Raw genomic sequence first — 17,764 nt, forward strand, 5'->3', positions numbered from 1 at the left:
GAGAAGGGTGAAGTTAGTTCATTTGGGGGAGACAGGGGAGTATGGGGAAAGAGATGGAAGAAAGAGAATACGTTAGCTCCTTAAGTCTAGGAATGTCCATCATCCATCATCCTCCCCCAGTCCGCTCAATTTTGCCCTAAAAATGACTCTTCAGCCTGGCCCCCTTTCTCCCTTCCACTCTATTGTTCATCATCTCTCCTTGACTAGTTTTCATCTACAACAGCCGTGCCCCACTCCCTCCACCCTCCACACTGCCCAGAATTATCTTCCTAAAGGAGAAATCTCATCCTTTAGGAAGATTTTAAGCCACCCCTTGGCTTAAAAAAACCACTACTGGATCCATGTGTCCTCCACGAGAGGCCCCTGTCTCACTCCTTTACCTGCTATACAATATCCTTCACACTCCTGTTCCAGCCATCCTCCTCAGCCTTATCTCTCCTGCCCTCTAACCCCACAGACACCTCAGAACAGGATGTGCCCCTTGCCTTTCTCTCTCTTTGGAAAACCCTTTCTCAACTTCTGCCCACCCTTCAGAAAGATTGTCCTCAAATGTCCCCTCCTCTGGACAGCCTGCACTGCCTCCATCCCTCCCCCAGTCAAGCGCTGGGAGTCACTTTGTCTTCTGAGTCATACCTCTATTATAGCATTCCTAGAATCATAATACCTCTTTATATGTCTCCTCAACCATACGAGGAAGGCAGGGGCCATGTAAATTCATGTCTGGGTCCCCATCTCCTAGCATAATGATTGGCACAAAATAGGCATGGATGGATGCAGGCGTGCATGAAAGGATGTTAGCTTTGATGAACGGATGGAGAACGGTGGTTAAGAGAAATGAGGAAAAGTAACCCTGCAAAGATCAAAGACAGACACCAGGGGGAGCTGACACACCACAATAAAGAAGCGGGAGGGCGGGCCAAAGACGGCTACAAGCTCTGGGGTGAGCGGGTGAGAGGCGCGCAATAGGCGAGCATCACGCAACTGGAACCGTTCACCCACGTGTGCCTCTCCTCATCCTCCTTCCTAGACTGTGCTTGAGCTCCTGCACCGCCCCCACCACCGCCTTCGCCTCCACCGCCACTAAGAAAGCAAACAAAGGGGAGGGGACCCCTGCAGGGTCCTGGATGCAGGGAACCAATCAGAGGGCTTTAGTCTCTTGGAAGGCGGGCGCCTTCGTTTGAGGAGGCCAAATCAGTTCCTAAGCGGGTGCGGAGGGGCGGAGAGATGGGCGGGAAGAGCAGGGTGTAGCAGCGCGCGCCAGCGAGGGATCCTTCGGGAAGGGTGGGGCTGGAGTGCTGAGGGGAGCGGGTGGAGCCAATCACCGCGCGTGTCTGTGAAGAGAGGGCGGGCAGCGCCGTGGCGCGCGCGATCCGGGCTGACGCATCTGGCCCCGGTTCCCCAGGATCCGAGGCGGGGGGGGGGGAAAGGAGGGGAGGGGGGAGTGGAGAAAGAGCGGGGGCGCGCGTGCGCAGTGGCGCGGGGAGGAGCAGGGACCTGGCAGCGGGCTAGGAGGCTGCGAGCTAGCCGCGAACCGGGCGGGCGGCGGGCGCGCGCACCATGGGGGAGAAACCCGGGACCAGGTAAGAGAGGTGGGGCCACGCAGCGGGACGTGGGCGGCGGCTCGGGGCGGGTGCCGGGACGGTCCCCACACAGGAACCCGGGGGAGAGAATCCGGGGGTCGGACTCCTGGGTCCCTAGGGGACAGCCATCCGGGGCCGCACGCCTAGGTCCTCGGGGATGATGAGGGGAACGCATGCCACAGCCCATGCAGAAAGCGAGGGCTGAAGGCGATCAGGAAACCTGCATCTGGGTTCTCGCAGAGATGTGGGGGCCGGACGACTCCAGTACAGGCTGCGATGCAGGGGCGGAGGAGGGCGGAGCAGGTGGCCGGCCCCGAGGGGACGGGTATGGGCAGGCTGGATGCCAGGAGGGGATCGCCCCCCTAGACTCGTTCCGAGCCACTGGAACGCCTCCTGTCCAGTAACCCACAGGCAGTCGGGCTGCCCCAACCTGTCCCAAGGCCGGGTGGCTCCGCTTCCAAACTTCTGCCTTCCCCCGGGTTGCTAGGAGCCACAGCTTCATCTTGGTGGAGCAGAGTGCTTGGCGACCCTCCCCGATTCTGGGCCTTACCCCTCTTCCCGGGAGTGAGGGGAAGCTGTGTCTGCCCTGGGCACGCCATCCACTCCCCGGATGTTTTCTGTGCAATCGAGGCTCCTTCCTTCCACTGGCACCCCGAGTTCTCTTTTTTGGTCTCTAGCAAAATCCACTTCCTGTTGTGACCCAACACCCCCAAGGGGGCAGTGGGTGAACGCCTGAATCCCTGGAGAGCAGGAGCAAAAGAGGAAAAAGAGTGGGGCTATTTGCTTCTCTCCGGAGAGGATCAGGAATGGGGGCCTGGTTCTGGTCTGTCACTTGTTCTGCAAAAAAATTTTTACCAGCCCTACCACTCCCCACCCGTAGAGTAGGAAAGCATAGGTTTCTGAGCACCAAGTCAACTGATATTGGAGAGATGATCGGAGGGAGGATTGGTGTCCTGGATTAGGGGTTAAACACAGAGAAAGGGGAAGTTGCTGACTTGAGGGAGGCCCCAGATTTCCGTTATGTGGTTCAGGGAGGGGGACGGATGGACCAAAGGGGGACTGCTGACTTGGCACAATTCCTCCCACCCCCATCAAATTCTGGGCCACAGGAAATGGAGAGAATAGCAGGAAGTGTGAAGGGGCATCTGCTTCTGCTGCCCCCTGCCCCCTCACTGGGTACCTCTCTGGTCATGCCAACCTCAGTATACACACTGCTCCTCCCTAGCCCGCAGGAGGCTGGCTGGGTTAGAATCTAAAGGGCAGGTGACCTGCAGCTACTTCAGGGCAATTACCCCAGAGCCACACTCCAGTTGTCCAACGGATTGTGGCTGTCCCAACCCTCTGCCAGTACTCCTAATAGGAAGAAACACTAGGACAAAGAGGAAAACCAGAAGCAAAGGGGAGGGAGAGCTGGAGGATGCCACAGCAGTCAGCCCCCAAGTGGGGACAGGAGATAGGGTGCTTATCCTAGCTGCCACCTTACCAATGTTTGCTCTTCTTTATTAGATGGGGATACCTGGGGGCCTCCATACCCTATGCCTTATAGTCTTTGGATAGCTTGGCCTTCTGGGAAGAAGGGGCATGTGAAGTTGTTATAGCAAAAACTGGGGTGGTGGAGTTAGAGGAGGGATGGGCCACTTGGCAGGATTTCAATTTCTGCTACCTGGGGACCCTTCACAGATACCACTACAGAGGCAGAGTGGATTGGGAGGAGTAAGATGGTGCAGCAAAGAATAGGCCCACTGTGGCCAGGACACAGGGGTTGCCAGACACCTCCCTACCCTCCCAGCAATGGGTGGAGTCCAGGCTTTGATTGTTTCAGCAACTGGAAAGTGAATCTCCTTCACTCCAACAAACCTAATGCCAATAACAGAGGCAGGATAGTACAATAGTTTCGTGATGAAGAGCCAGAATACCTGTTTGCACCCAAATTCCACCATTTACTCTCTGTGACCTTAGGTAAAATATTTGACCTCTTCTGTGCCTCAGTCTCCTCACCTGTAAAATAGGAACATTAGGATCTCCCATCATTGGGTTGCTAAGAGTGTTAAATGAGATAACACACATGAAATACTTGCAACAGTGCTGAGCATAGACCATTCATCCAATAAATGTTAGCCAGCATCCTCATGTTTGCCTCATGGCTGGTGCTGTGCTGGGGACACCCAAATTAATAAGGCCTCTGCTGTTCACAGTCCATCTGGTGAGATAGATGATACACAGCTAACTGCCCTTGCACGCTATCACACCATAGGTAAAGCATAAACAACATGTGACAGGAATCCCAAAAAAGGGAGTGACCAGAGTCTGGGCTGGATCTGCTTTCTAAAGGAGGTGATATCTGAGCTGGGCCTTGAAAGACAAATAAGCTTTTAAGCTGCTGAGATCAGAGATGGGGACAGTTGGAGGTTAATGGAGAGTAGGGTCACACTTAGGTACTGCCCATAATAGAAACCATTTTAGAGCCATCGCTCTTTCAAGTACTCCAGCTCTTGTGGGAGGTGGAGACCAGAGATGGAAAGAGAGTTAGGCCTTACACAGACACTACTGCAACCTGTCCATTCAGGTTCCCCTGGGGGAGGTCCTCTGGGAAGAGCCTGAGTGGTTCCTCTGGCTACCAGTGGCCACTGCCATGGGAGGAGGGGAACTACGGGGGGTGGGGGGGCATTGACATGGCAACCAGCTTTGAGGGGCTGCCATGCTGGGAGTATTAAGGACCTCTGGTTACCTTTCCTTCTGGGAAGAAGTGGGAACAGGTAGGGCTAGGTAAGGCCCCAAAGCCTCCAGGCAGGAATCTCGGGTGACCTCTGCTTCTCAGGCTGGGAGGGACAAGGTCTTGGCACCGGGGTCCCTGCTGAGTCTGAGGGAGGCAGTGGGGTTTCCCTTTCTGTTTTGTCAGGGTCTTCAAGAAGTCAAGTCCCAACTGCAAGGTGAGTCTCCCACAGTGCTTCTCCCAACCCTCCCTGGGCCCTCACAAGGCCCAGCCTGCCCTAGACAGTCCCCAACCCCAAGCTCCCCACTTCCTGTGACAGCTAAGAGCCAACTTCCTTCCCTCCTGAAGCCCCTTGCCGCAAAGGCCTGAGCCAGCAACAGGGCTGGGTGGGGACAGGCTCAGTTCAGTTTGGGTCCCTAAGTGAGGCCAAGGGGGAGGGGCCAGAAGCTCACGCCTGGAGCCCTCTTAGGAGCCAACCCACGGGTGCCTGGGGCTGGGAACAGATAACATCCCCCCAAGCTATGCCTGTTTATCCCAGAAGTCCTTGAGGACATGCAGTGAGGCTCTCTAACTGCCTGCCTAGCGCCAGGTCCTCCTGGACCCACGCACACACAGTGTGCGTTCAGAAGTGCGAAAAGATATTGGGGAGCAGTTAAAAAGCCTCAAGATTGGCTAGTCCGGCAAAGCCCACCACTCTCCTCTTCCAACCCCACTGGGAGGAAACCAGGAGAAACTCCTTCAGATACCCCAGGCTGGGAAGCCCAGGGTCAGGGCAGCTACTTCTGAGGGCTCTGAAGCCCTGCCACCCGCCTACCCATCTTCCCTGTGACCCCTCTGCATCCTCAGCTCACCGTGTACCTGGGCAAGCGGGACTTTGTAGATCACCTGGACAAAGTGGATCCTGTAGGTAAGTGTGCCCAGAAAGTGGCATCATGTGCCCCAAGAGGGGAGGAAGTTCCTGGGCCCAGGAATGGAGGAGAGGCCCTGACAGGAACTGAGCTCATGTGTCCCCTTCCCAGATGGCGTGGTGCTAGTGGACCCTGACTATTTGAAGGACCGCAAAGGTACTGGCCCTGAGTCCAGGGGCCCCAGGGGAGGGAGGGAAAGAGGGAGGTGGGGAAATGAAATGGGCTGGCATTGAGAGGGGCCCTGGGGAGACGGAGGGCCGAGGCGGAAGCCAGGAGTAGGATTCAGGCAGGTTTTATGCTGCTGAGGAAGGAGCAGCTGCTGCTAGGAGGTGAGGGGACTGTGGGAGGGGGGCTCCTGACCACCCTACCTTGCCCACCTTTGCCAGTGTTTGTGACCCTCACCTGTGCCTTCCGCTATGGCCGCGAAGACCTGGATGTGCTGGGCCTGTCCTTCCGCAAGGACCTGTTCATCGCCAACTACCAGGCCTTCCCCCCAACGCCCAACCCGCCCCGGCCCCCCACCCGCCTGCAGGACCGGCTGCTGAGGAAGCTGGGCAAGCATGCCCACCCCTTTTTTTTCACAGTGAGGACACCCCCACCCTCTGCAGAGCAAGGCGTCTGGGACTGTGTTGGGGGTGGGGTGGGGGGGTGAGGCACCTGTTAAGGGCAGGTCTGGGAGAAACAGTGAGGAGGGACCCTAGAACCCCTGCTTCAGGGTCACCCTGCACTCAGGAAGCCCTTGCCTCTTTGCCTCCCCCCGGGGCCCCTTCCTTTTTCCTTTCTCTTCTCCAGGAGTCCTCCAACCTCTTGAGATTGGGAGGAAGATTCTGGGGCTTTCTGGAAGAACTGAACTCTTTTCTTCTGCCACAGATACCCCAGAACCTGCCCTGCTCCGTCACCCTGCAGCCAGGCCCAGAGGACACAGGGAAGGTATGGGAGGAACAGGGTCCAGCAAGAGCCAGGGGACACACCAGGGGGTGGGAGGAGGCGTCAGGGTGGGACTAAGGATAGGGAAATGTCCCCGATGGCAGTGGGTGTATGGAATGGTCACTGTTCAGTTGCGACACCTCCTGCTCTTGACCTGCACGGCCCTGAGTAGAGGGGCTCATCTTGTGCAGCGAGGACCGAGCCTCTACCGGGCCGGGCCTCGGAGAGGCAGAGGCGGAAGACCCAGGCCCTACGCTCCTCAGACCATGATGGGGCAAGAGTCCATGGCCAAGACAGGGAAGTGGGAAGGAAGTGAGTGGCGGCAGTGGCAGAGGCCTTGTGTAAAATGTGACCTTTTCTCCCCCTCCCAAGGCCTGTGGGGTAGACTTTGAGATTCGAGCCTTCTGTGCCAAATCACTAGAAGAGAAAAGCCACAAAAGGTGAGAGAAGCAACATCCCCTCAGGTCTGACCATTCCCTCTGGGTCCCAGGAGCCCCAGGCCCCTGTGGGAGGCGGGAGCCAGTGTCTGGGCATCTGAGGACTGACCCTCTCACCCCTCATCTCTGCCCCCAGGAACTCCGTGCGTCTGGTGATCCGAAAGGTGCAGTTTGCCCCAGAGAAACCCGGCCCCCAGCCTTCGGCTGAAACCACACGCCACTTCCTCATGTCTGACCGGTCCCTCCACCTTGAGGCTTCCCTGGACAAGGAGGTGGGGTGGGGACCCAGCTGCTGCAGACCCCGGGGGGGAGGGGTGAAGCCACATGTCAGGATGGTGTTTTTAAAGGAGGCCACCTTAGCTGGGGGTGGGCTTGGGTTTAGAGGGAGGAGGCCTAGCAGTGTGTGTGTGTGTGTGTGTGTGTGTGTATGTGTGTGTGTGTGTGTGTGTGTGTGTGTCAGGGGGCACACTAATAATGGGACCAGTGAAAAAAGATCCGATTAACCTGACCCCCCCTACTCAAAAGCTGTACTACCATGGGGAGCCCCTCAATGTCAATGTCCACGTCACCAACAACTCCACCAAGACTGTCAAGAAGATCAAAGTCTCTGGTAGGACATTGGGGTTGGAAAAGTGTCTTAGGGGAGGGAGTTGCTGCAAATGTGGCCTCAGGCATCAGCTCAGCCCCAGGACATAGCCCAGTGGGGAGACCCGAGGGGCTCAAAGGACTCAGGCTGTCTGTCCCAGGATGAGATGGGGATGGGGTTTACTGCTAGGGGGAGGGTGCGGGTTATCAGAGGGGCCGGGGCCCTTGCCTGGGGCTGGAGTTGGCGGGGGGGGGGGGGCTGCCGGCACTCCATGCGGAGCTGCTTGGCCCTACCCCACCCCACAGTGAGACAGTACGCCGACATCTGCCTCTTCAGCACCGCCCAGTACAAGTGTCCTGTGGCTCAGATCGAACAAGAGTGAGTAGCACAACAGCCCTGGGTCCCAACCTCAGGGGGCAAGAGCAGGCCCAGGGAACATGAGGTTGGGGGGCAATTCTTCCCGAACTGTCCACTTACAAGGGCATTCCCTCCAGCTGAGTGGCTCTGAGCTGCTCATTTTATTGAGCAGGTCGAGCCAAAACCTCCTCCCTGTGACCTGTGCCCAAAGAGGGCAGGGGCTAGTGACCGGGGAGAAGCTGCTGGGGGTGGGAGCTGCCCCCTCACCCCATCTGCGCCCCCAGAGTCTCGCTCTCTTGGCCCCATCCCCCAGTGACCAGGTGTCGCCCAGTTCCACGTTCTGTAAGGTGTACACCATAACCCCCCTGCTCAGCAACAACCGGGAGAAGCGCGGTCTCGCCCTGGACGGGAAGCTCAAGCACGAGGACACCAACCTGGCATCCAGCACCATGTGAGGGGGGGCTGGGGGAGGGGAGTCCTGCAGCACAGGAGACAGACACTCGTTCCACGCCAGGTGTGTGCCAGGCTCTATCGGTGAACAGAACAGACCCAAAACATCTCTTACATTCTCGGAGACGGAGGCCAGACATATCAGATAAATGGCAAAATATAAGGCATGTTCAGTCATAGGTGTTGAGGAGAAAAAGCAAGGCAGAGAAAGGAGATATAAAGCCGCGGCGGGGGCGGGGGGGGGGGCGGGCGCGTAATCCAGAGGTGAATTCTGAGGAAAGATATAAAGGAAGTAGGTACTGTGGATGCGCAGGGGAAGAGCGCTCCGGGCAGAGGGTACTACAGGCACAAAGATGCGGAGGCAGACGGCCCCGTGTGTCTGAGGCGGCAGGAGGGGCCGCAGAGCCACTGCTGGCCTCTGCGGGCCCCGTGCCTCTCGGAACAGCTCCGCCAAGGGTGGGCTGGATTTCACCCACACTGGCGCCTCTGTACACGACCACACACAGCAGGCCTTGAGGCCAGCGTGGGAGCAGGAAGTGAGGTCAGAGGGCTCATGGAGAGCAAGACAGTGCAGGGCTGCCAGGTCACAAGGACTTGGGCTTTTACTGGAGAGAACTGAGAAGATGAGAGGAAGGACGCAGCCGGGTACCTTACACGAGACCAGCCTAGGGCGCAGGGCAATGGGTTCTGGTCCAACTCCTCCTCCCACTTGCAGCGTTAAGGAGGGTGCCAACAAGGAGGTGCTGGGAATCCTGGTGTCCTACAGGGTCAAGGTGAAGCTGGTGGTGTCTCGAGGCGGGTGAGTGCTGGGGTGGGGCGGTGGCGCAGGGCTTTCCTCTGGCGCTGCAGTGTCATCTCATCACCGTGCCTCTCTCCCCAGGGATGTCTCCGTGGAACTGCCTTTTGTTCTTATGCACCCCAAACCCCATGACCACATCACCCTCCCCAGACCCCAGTCAGGTGAGCTTGCCACCCGCCCAAGCCCCGCAAGGGAAGGCCTGAAGCAAGGCCAGTGGAGGAAAAAGCCGGTCCTTTCAGCAACCCCCCACCCCCCCACTCTCCTCCTCCCCTCAGCTGCTCCTGAAACAGATGCCCCTGTGGACACCAACCTCATTGAATTTGATACCAAGTAAGAGACTCACCCCCTACCTTCCTAGCTTTGACTCTCTTTGGATGGATTCCTGTAACGTTCAAACCTACCCTCTGCCCCTCATTGTTTTTCTCTTGGGGGAGGGATGGTTGAAGCATCCAATAGAGAGGACTTAGCCATGTGAGCTGCCAATTACCTCCCCTTCTCTGTCCCTTCTTGCAAATACCTCCAGCCCCGCGGCTGCCCCAGCACCTCTGTCTCCGGGAGGGGTGTGGGAGGTGGAGAAGGAGGGCTGGAGCCCTCGCCTCACCCCTCCTCTCCACCACCAAGCTATGCCACAGATGACGACATCGTGTTTGAGGACTTTGCCCGGCTTCGGCTGAAGGGGATGAAGGACGAGGACTACGACGACCAGTTCTGCTAGGAAACGGGGCTGGAAGAAGGGCGTGGATGGTGCTGGGATACGTAGGGGCAGGACCAAGACCCCCACTGTCACCGGGGGGGATCCCAGCCTCTCGTCCTTTCCCCTCCACCCAGCGGCTTCCTCAACCAACCCCTCCCCTCCCTCCCTCCCCTATCCCCCACCAGATACACACTGGACCCATCTCTTGTGAATCGTGGGCATTAATTTTTTGACTACGGCTGTGCTTCCCCAGCCCCCCAGTGGGTGGCAAGCTGGGTTTGTACCTAAATGTTTTGGAGGGGGACACTGAAGAGGACAGTAGGGAAAGGGCGGGGGGAAGAGCTCCCACATTCAACCTCACACCAACACCCCCTCCTGTCACTATCTCTGCCTCCCATTCCTTCAGGATGAGACCCTTTGGGGGGCAAGGCCAGTTCTTTGCTTCTGAGCATAAAGAAGAAAATAAACCTTTTAATAGGCACGAGCGTGTGTGTTTTCTATGCAGCGTTTAAGGAGCACATAGTGTGCGTACCCATGACTGTCAGCTGTGAGTGTGGACGCAGTCTCTTCTCTGTACCTGCGTGGCACCTGGCCGGCCCATAGGCTGTCAGTAAACGTTTACTGAATGGTTGAGCTGTACCTGAGCTCCAAGGTAAACATGGAAACTTGATTTGGTCAGTCCCAACTCAAAGGTACAGTTTGGTAAAGCCACAAAGTAAACTCACTCATTTACAGAGGGAATAATAACTCACTTCCCTGCAGACTAGATGTTCTTGGGAGGTGCGCAGGGCAGGCCATTCCCTGTTGCAGCTGACACACACGACTGCATGGTGACCTGTCGTGACCAAGTGTGTGCATTTCCACTGCTCTTTATGGTTGCTCAAGCTGTCCACTCCTGGGGCTCAGCGGCACCACGGCTGCAGGCAGAAGCCACACGACACACATCTCTGTGGAGTCTGGTCCTTACGCTGTAACACAGACACCGAGGCTTTGGGCAGCCAAAGGGAGTCATGCTGCTGTGGACAAGTCCAAGAAGCTACATCCTACTGCTGCTCCTCTGACATCCATCAGGGACTCCCAGAGGCTTGGCCGAAGCCCCAGGCTAGGCTGGAGGGAGTTAGCAGTACTCCACTGACATCCCTCACCCCACCACCCACTCCCATTCCTGCAGCCCAACGTTTCTCCTTTTTCTCTTAAGGCTCATTCATTCATTCCATGAACAATCTTGATTTAAACCCCTATTATGTGCCAGGCATAGTATAGGGTTGGCAGTGACCGAAGCAAACATTAAATCATTGCAGTATCTGTGCTCCAAAGGAGAAATGCAGGAGCTAGGGAGTTCTGATCTAGGCTAGGGCTGGAAGAAGATTTCACTGGAGGTAGTGACCTTTGAGCAGAGTACTGGAAGATGAGGAGTTCCAGTATCCCAGGCAAAAGTAACACCACGGGGCTTCCCTGGTGGCGCAGTGGTTGAGAGTCCGCCTGCCGATGCAGGGGACACGAGTTCGTGCCCCGGTCCGGGAAGATCCCACATGTCGCGGAGCGGCTGGGCCCGTGAGCCATGGCCGCTGAGCCTGCGCGTCCAGAGCCTGTGCTCCGCAACGGGAGACGCCGCAACAGTGAGAGGCCCGCGTACCGCAAAAAAAAAAAAAAAAGTAACACCACGTGTGAAGGCAGAAGGGAACAGAGCACATTTCAAGACTGAAAGAGGCCAGAGGGACTGGGACAGAGACAGCCAGTGGCAAAGTAGTTCCAGATGAGGCTGGTGAGGCAAATGGAGCCACTCATACAGGCCTTTAGTCTATGTTACGGCTCATGACATCTAATTAAATCATGATTTACCCACAGGCTTTAAGTGCTGCCAAAATGCCAATGACCTTGCTTACCTCTCCACAGCAGCAGCCTACCCTGCACGCCCTGGTCTTCTTCATGTGAAGGGACCGTCATCATCCCTCTGACAACCACGAACCTGCTCCTTGACCTCTGAGCTCTTGGCCCGTGGATCTCAAACTTTTTCAGGTGAATCAGAATCCTCTGGGGTACGCGATAAACACACAGTCCCAGGCTTCTACCTTCCCCAATTCTGATTCAGTCGATCCCAGGAAGAATCCATGAATCGGGATTGTGAATTAGCACACGCTTTGAGAAACAATGCCTTTTTTCTTTTAGCTTTTCACGTTTTTAATGTTTTTAAGTAAAACAAGCACATGGCTTAAAAAAAAAAAAATCTCAACAGTAAAGAGTGAACAGAAGGCTCCCTCATGCCCCTGATCCCCAGCCTCCCATTTCTCATTCCCAGAGGCGATCATTATTAGCAGTTCCTTGATCACTCTTCCAAAGACATTCTTCAGACACAGTCATATACATACGAACATATTTCCCCCTTATTTTAAATACAGATAGTTGCACACCCTTCTCCACCTTGCTTTTTTCCCTTAATAATGCAGCTAGGAGAACATTCCTTTAGCAATCCACATAGATCTACCTCATTCTTTTAAAGAGTTGCCTAGGGGCTTCCCTGGTAGCGCAGTGGTTAAGAATCCACCTGCCAATGCAGGAGTCACGGGTTCGAGCCCTGGTCCGGTTAGATCCCACATGCCGCGGAGCAGCTAAGCCCGTGCACCACAACTACTGAGCCTGCGCTCTAGAGCTCGCGAACCACAACTACTGACCCGCGTGCCACAACTACTGAAGCCTGCGCGCGCCTAGAGCCTGTGCTCCCCGACAAGAGAAGACACCACAATGAGAAGCCCGCACACCGCAATGAAGAGTAGCCCCCGCTCGCCGCAACTAGAGGAAGCCTGCACGCAGCAACGAAGACTCAATGCAGCCAAAAATAAATAAATAAAATAAATATATTTTTTAAAAAGAGTTGCCTAACTTTCCATTGCCTAGATGTCATTTACTTTTACCAATTTTCTATCGATGGACATGAAGGATGTCCACTCTTGCTAATTCAAACAGTATTACAATAATTATCCTTGAGGATATGTCTTTTTGCACATGCAAAGTGCGTTTGTAGGACAAACTCTTAAAAGTAGAATTGGTGGAGGAATTCCCTGGCAGTCCAGTGGTTAGGACTCCCTGTTTTCACTGCCAAGGCCCTGGGTTCAATCCCTGGTCAGGGAACTAAGATCCCACAAACCACCACGTGGTCAAAAAAAAAAGTAGAATTGGTGGGTCAAAGAGGGTAAGCATCACTACTGTATATAAAATAGATAACCAACAGGACCTACTGTGTAGCACAGGGAACTACACTCAACATCTTGTAATAACCTATAATGGAAAAGAATCTGAAAAAGTATATATATATATAAGTATCCGGCTGGCCAGAAAGGTCGTTTGGGTTTTTCTGTAAGATGTTACAGAGGTCGTTCGGGTTTTTCCACAAGATGTTACAGAACATCTTATGTAATATCTTATGGAAAAACCCGGACGACCTTTTTGGCCAACCCAACATATAAATATAAAAGTATACAGGGACTTCCCTGGTGGTCCAGCGGTTAAGACTACACGCTTCCACTGCAGGGGGCACGGGTTCGATCCCTGGTTGGGGAACTAAGATCCCACAGAGTGTGGCCAAAAAAAAAAAAAGTATATATGTAAAAAGTATATATATATATATATATATATATATATATAAAAGTATACATATAACTGAATCACTTTGCTGTACACCTAAAACTAACACAACATTATAAATCGACTATACTTCAATAAAAACTTTTTTAAAAAATGAGAAAAAAAAGGGTGAGCGCCTTTTTCATTACTGCCAATCAAGCAGATGACATGGTATCACCCTAGTTTTAATTTGCATCTCTTTGATCATGAGTGAGGATGAACCCGATTTACTGGGTTGATGTTGTTTTTCTAGAAGTACCCTAAGAACTCTTTATATAGTAAAGCAATTAACCCTTTGTCATTTATTTTGCTCATATTTGTCCCGCTTTGTCTTCTGAATTGGTTCCTAGCTTTTTTTTTCTTTTCTTTTTACTGAGGTAAAATTCATATAACATAAAGTTAACCATTTTATTTATTTTATTTATTTATTTTTGCCGCGTTGGGTCTTCGTTGCTATGCGCGGGCTTCTCGTGGCAGCTTCTCTTGTTGCGGAGCACAGGCTCTAGGTGCACGGGCTTCAGTAGTTGTGGCACAAGGGCTCAGTACTTGCAGCACGTGGGCTCAGTAGTTGTGGTTTATGGGCTCTAGAGCACAGGCTCCATAGTTGTGGCTCACGTGCTTAGTGGCTCTGCGGCACGTGGGATCTTCCCGGACCAGTGTCCCCTGCACTGGCAGGTGGATTCTTAAGCACTGTGCCGCCAGGAAAGTCCCAAGTTAAGCATTTTAAAGTGTAAAATTCGGTGGCACTTAGTTCATGCAAAATGTTGTGCAACCATCACTTCTAGCTTCAGAGTATTTTGCTTCTGGTATTTTTAATAATTCATAATTTTTATATTTAATATGTAGTCAATTATAATCACTTTTTTTTAATGACTTCTTGGTTTTTTGTCACCAAGCTCTTGGCCCTTCTGTTTTCTCGCAATTTAACACTTGCTTTTCTTTCCAGACTAAACTTCAGGATCATCACATCAACCACTATCTCATCAGCACCATCAACTGTTCCTCCTTTCACAAAACCTGCTCTCAAACCCCACTCTTGGCTCTAACCACCACCCCGCCCTTGTCCCCTCCAACAAGGGGCTGCTGAGGCACTGCCAGAGAAAAATCACACAACCACATATTTACTCATTCATCCAACAAATATTTTTAACGCATCCTAGGTGCCAACACCGTACTAGGCGCCGGGTACGGATTTGGGCCACTACAAACCTATGGCCTTTAACCTCAGCTGGGCCCTCAACACCTGATAACCCCCTGTCCCCCTCCACGTCCCTGGTCACCTCCTATTCCTGCTCCCATCCAACTCACTAATTTTCTAAACCTTCCTCACATTCAGAGTGACTTCTCCCGCTCTTCACAGAGATTAGTGTCTGAGGGATGAATGATTTTTAATTCCCACCTCCTACCGACAAGCAAGCACCGACATCGACATCAACACCGTTTCTCCTACACAACCAAGGCTAAGGTGCCGCCTCCAGGTCGAAGCTAATCCCTCCACCTGTGCTCAGATCGCTCCCCCTCCCACCTCCTCTGAGACCTTGATTCATCAAACCGCCCCCAGCTCTTCAAACTCTGCCTCTCTCTACTGGTTCTTCCTCCATGGTAAATAGACCCGTGCAAGTCTCTTCCGTTAAAGGAAGAAAGGGAGAGAGGAAGGAAGGCAGAGAGGGAAGGAGGGAAAAAGGGAGGGATAAAGGCAGGAAACCAAAGAAAACACACTCCTCCACACTCAGGGCTCTTTCACAGTCAAGTCTATCTCCTCTCTCGCTTTTCATGTTTATTTAATTTTTATTTTCAAAGTTGTATATCCACATAGTTGAAGGAGTCAGATACGACTACAAGGGCTATTACAAGAAAAAGTAAACTCCTTCCCCCTGCAATTTCCTTCCCCTCAGAGGCAATTACTTTCACCTCCGTTCGATGTTTCTTTTGGCATTTACCTCCATCTCTAAACAACATGCTTGTTTTGCTACTTCTTGATTTTTGTTTTAAGCATTGTCTATGGGCTTCCTGCCATGTAAGGTGAAGCCTGAGCGCCCTTTCGCCCCCCTGCCCCGACATGGGAAGCTCTCCCAAGGGAATTCTATCAATCGGGGTTAGATCAACATCCAGGATTTACTGCAAATGTTATCCATAGCTGTGTCATGTGGTCTATTATGATTACCTTTCTCTTCTTGCACAACTGTTTTCCCTGAATAGTTATCATTTTTAAAATTTGCTTATTCTCTGATTTATCACTAATTCTGCTCTATACTCTCCTCCAAAAATCTGGGTATCCTCTCAACTCATTCAAAACAAAACAGATGTTATCTCTTCCATCTCCTTGAAAAATCTCTCTCCAGGAGCCTTCTGACTAGGGTCTAATTCTAGTCACCTCCTGAGAAGGGTACTTGGAAGAGAAACTTGAGACCTTGTACATATCAAAATGTCCTTATTCTATCTTCGTTATTGATAGTTGGGCTGTTGTGAGAGTCTAGATATCCCCTAAAACCTATTCTGCCACGGTGCTAGAATAATAGCTAGCCACCTAGGTAAGGACTGGATTTCCCAGAACCCCGGAGCTGGTAAGACCACATGACTGGGTTTTCTTCAAAGGAATGTAAGTAGAAATTATATGTGCCACTCCCTAGCCAGACCTCTGAGACAGGTGTGCCTCCTCCATATTTACTCTTCTGCCTTCCTGCCAGCTGCAGCCCACAGAGGGCAGCAACCCAGTTTTGACGTTGCACACAGCAATGTCCCAGAGCAAAGCAGCGTTTCTCAAAGTTTACTGTGCATACAGATCACCTGGAAGGGAAAAGCAGTGTTTCTCAAAGTATACTGTGTATACAGATCCCCTGGGATCTTCAAACACAGATACTGATGCAGTGGGTCTGTGGTGGGGCCTGAGATCCTGCATTTCTAAAAAGCATCTAGGTAATGCCAATGCTGTGGCCTGAAGACCATACTTTTGAGCGTAAGAGCCTAAAGGATGGCAGAGCTGCAGTGCTTGCTAGCCTTGGTCTCGGTCTGATTTGTGGAGCACACTGAACTACCCACACCAAACTGTTTTCTGAGAAAAAGTTAAGTTCTATTTGGTTGAGCCACTGCATTTTTAGCCTTCACCCTACTACAGCTGGAGTACAGAACTCCACACTGGAAATCACTTTCCCCAAAAACGTTGAAGGCGCTGCTCCACTGGTGTGGAGTGTTAGTATTCAGAGGATCAAGGCCATTCTGATTGCTGGTCTATTTTCTCTCTGGAAGCTTCTGCAAGACCCTTTTCTGTGGGACTAGTGTTCTGATATTTCACGAGGTGCCTTGATGCTGGGCACTTAATGGGTCCTTTTCATCTAGAAACACAAGTCCTTTCTTCCCTTTGTTCTCAGAGAATTTAAGCCCCCTGGACTGATTCTCTAATTTTCTCACATCATCTTTCCTATATGCCATCTTCTTTCTTTTGCTTTACTTGCTGGGAGAGTGCTTCAATTTCTCTTTCAACCCTTTTGCTCAATTTTTCATTCTTTCCCTCATGGTTTTATCTTTCAAGTGTGTTTTCTTGGATTCAATCCTTTATTATAGTATCTCTGACCTAAGCGCATCAATATTTTTTTTTCCTTAAGTTTTACTCTATGTCATCGAAGGTAGGGTTTTTTTGGTTTGTTTGGGGTTTTTTTTTCTGTTTATTTTGGTCTCTGCCTTCCATGTTAGAAAGTTTCTGCAAACATCTAGAAATCTTTTGTCTGCTCATTTTAAGGGTGACATGCTAAGAAGTTGACCAGAAGATCTGTGGACACAGTTGGGACTTATCAACTGTGGGTTTCACTATGGGGTGATCCGGCTAACTGCTCTGCTGGAGAACCCCTGATGTTAATACTCTTAGATCTTTCCTCTGAATAGTCAAATTCCCCAGATGAGAGTCTTCCAGTCTCTGACCTGGAAGGTAAAAGCCTGGTTGCCAGAGTTCTAGAAACCACCATTCAGTAAATAAACTTTCACTCAATCTGTTTTAAATACAGTCATGCCCAGGTGCCCTCCATGCCAAAGACTCTCTGGTTTCCATCTCCAACCAAGAAACCTCCAGCAATCTGATGAGTTGGGGGTGAGTAGCTGCCAGGAGATATGAGGATATAAAGGAGGAGACAGGGGGGTCTAACTACTTCAAATAATCCTCCTAATTTTAGTACTACCTACAGCCCAGCTGTACTGTGATGCCACTGATTTAAGGGTAAATCAACTTGCTTCTAAGCCAATCAACTATATTTCAATAAAAAATTAAATTAAATTTTAAAAGAGTTGCTTCTAAGGTTTCTTCACTGCTGGCTTAATTACTTCACTGCTAAATCAGTTACCACACACCCTTCTGTCTTGCAGTTTCTATCTAAAGTTTTGCTATTAACTCCTCTCTCTCCTTGACTCCTTTCTAAAATCCCCTTATTGCTATCTTCCTAGGATTTAGTAAAGGAGTGAAGTTAAACGCTAGATCTCTCAAGTTTAACTGAAAGTCTCCACTCGTTTGCTAACTCTGTGCAAACTGGCTTCATTCTCAATCTTCCATAAACACTTCTTGAAAATCCTTCAAAGGCTCCCAAATGCTTTCAAAATAAAGTCCAAATTCCTTAGCTTGCAAGCCATTTCCTGATCTGGTTCCCCACTCCAGTCTCCCCAGTCACACCTATCCACCACCACACTGCGTTCACTCCAGTCAAACTG

The 17,764-nt window shown here is 52.0% G+C and overlaps 2 protein-coding genes across 7 annotated transcripts in view; one reads left to right on the forward strand and one right to left on the reverse strand.

Annotated features, from left to right (window-relative positions):
- PELP1 (proline, glutamate and leucine rich protein 1) overlaps positions 1–17,764 on the reverse strand; it is a 45,639-nt gene that overhangs the window by 27,136 nt on the left and 739 nt on the right. The window lies entirely within an intron of this gene.
- On the forward strand, positions 1,462–9,932 carry ARRB2 (arrestin beta 2). 5 transcript variants are annotated; one of them, XM_067716950.1, is made up of 15 exons: positions 1,462–1,580; positions 4,480–4,510; positions 5,140–5,200; positions 5,313–5,357; positions 5,588–5,784; positions 6,072–6,131; positions 6,501–6,568; positions 6,702–6,837; positions 7,091–7,175; positions 7,457–7,529; positions 7,822–7,959; positions 8,674–8,757; positions 8,839–8,918; positions 8,997–9,087; positions 9,281–9,932. In XM_067716950.1, the coding sequence occupies exons 1-15, from the start codon at positions 1,558–1,560 to the stop codon at positions 9,429–9,431; spliced, it is 1,323 nt and encodes a 440-aa protein (XP_067573051.1). In that variant the 5' UTR covers positions 1,462–1,557; the 3' UTR covers positions 9,432–9,932. The 5 variants fall into 5 exon arrangements, with proteins under 5 accessions (XP_067573051.1, XP_067573054.1, XP_067573052.1 ...); XM_067716953.1 differs by having other exon boundaries at positions 9,379–9,932; XM_067716951.1 differs by having other exon boundaries at positions 9,033–9,087.

Source organism: Pseudorca crassidens, chromosome 19, assembly GCF_039906515.1.
Source record: "Pseudorca crassidens isolate mPseCra1 chromosome 19, mPseCra1.hap1, whole genome shotgun sequence".
Taxonomy (NCBI): domain Eukaryota; kingdom Metazoa; phylum Chordata; class Mammalia; order Artiodactyla; family Delphinidae; genus Pseudorca; species Pseudorca crassidens.

Coding starts and splice junctions, on each gene's coding strand:
- ARRB2 (XM_067716950.1), top strand. CDS start 1,558: ATGGGGGAGAAACCCGGGACCAG. Junction 5,201..5,312: donor GGACAAAGTGGATCCTGTAG/GTAAGTGTGCCC, acceptor TCCCCTTCCCAG/ATGGCGTGGTGCTAGTGGAC. Junction 7,960..8,673: donor AACCTGGCATCCAGCACCAT/GTGAGGGGGGGC, acceptor TCCCACTTGCAG/CGTTAAGGAGGGTGCCAACA.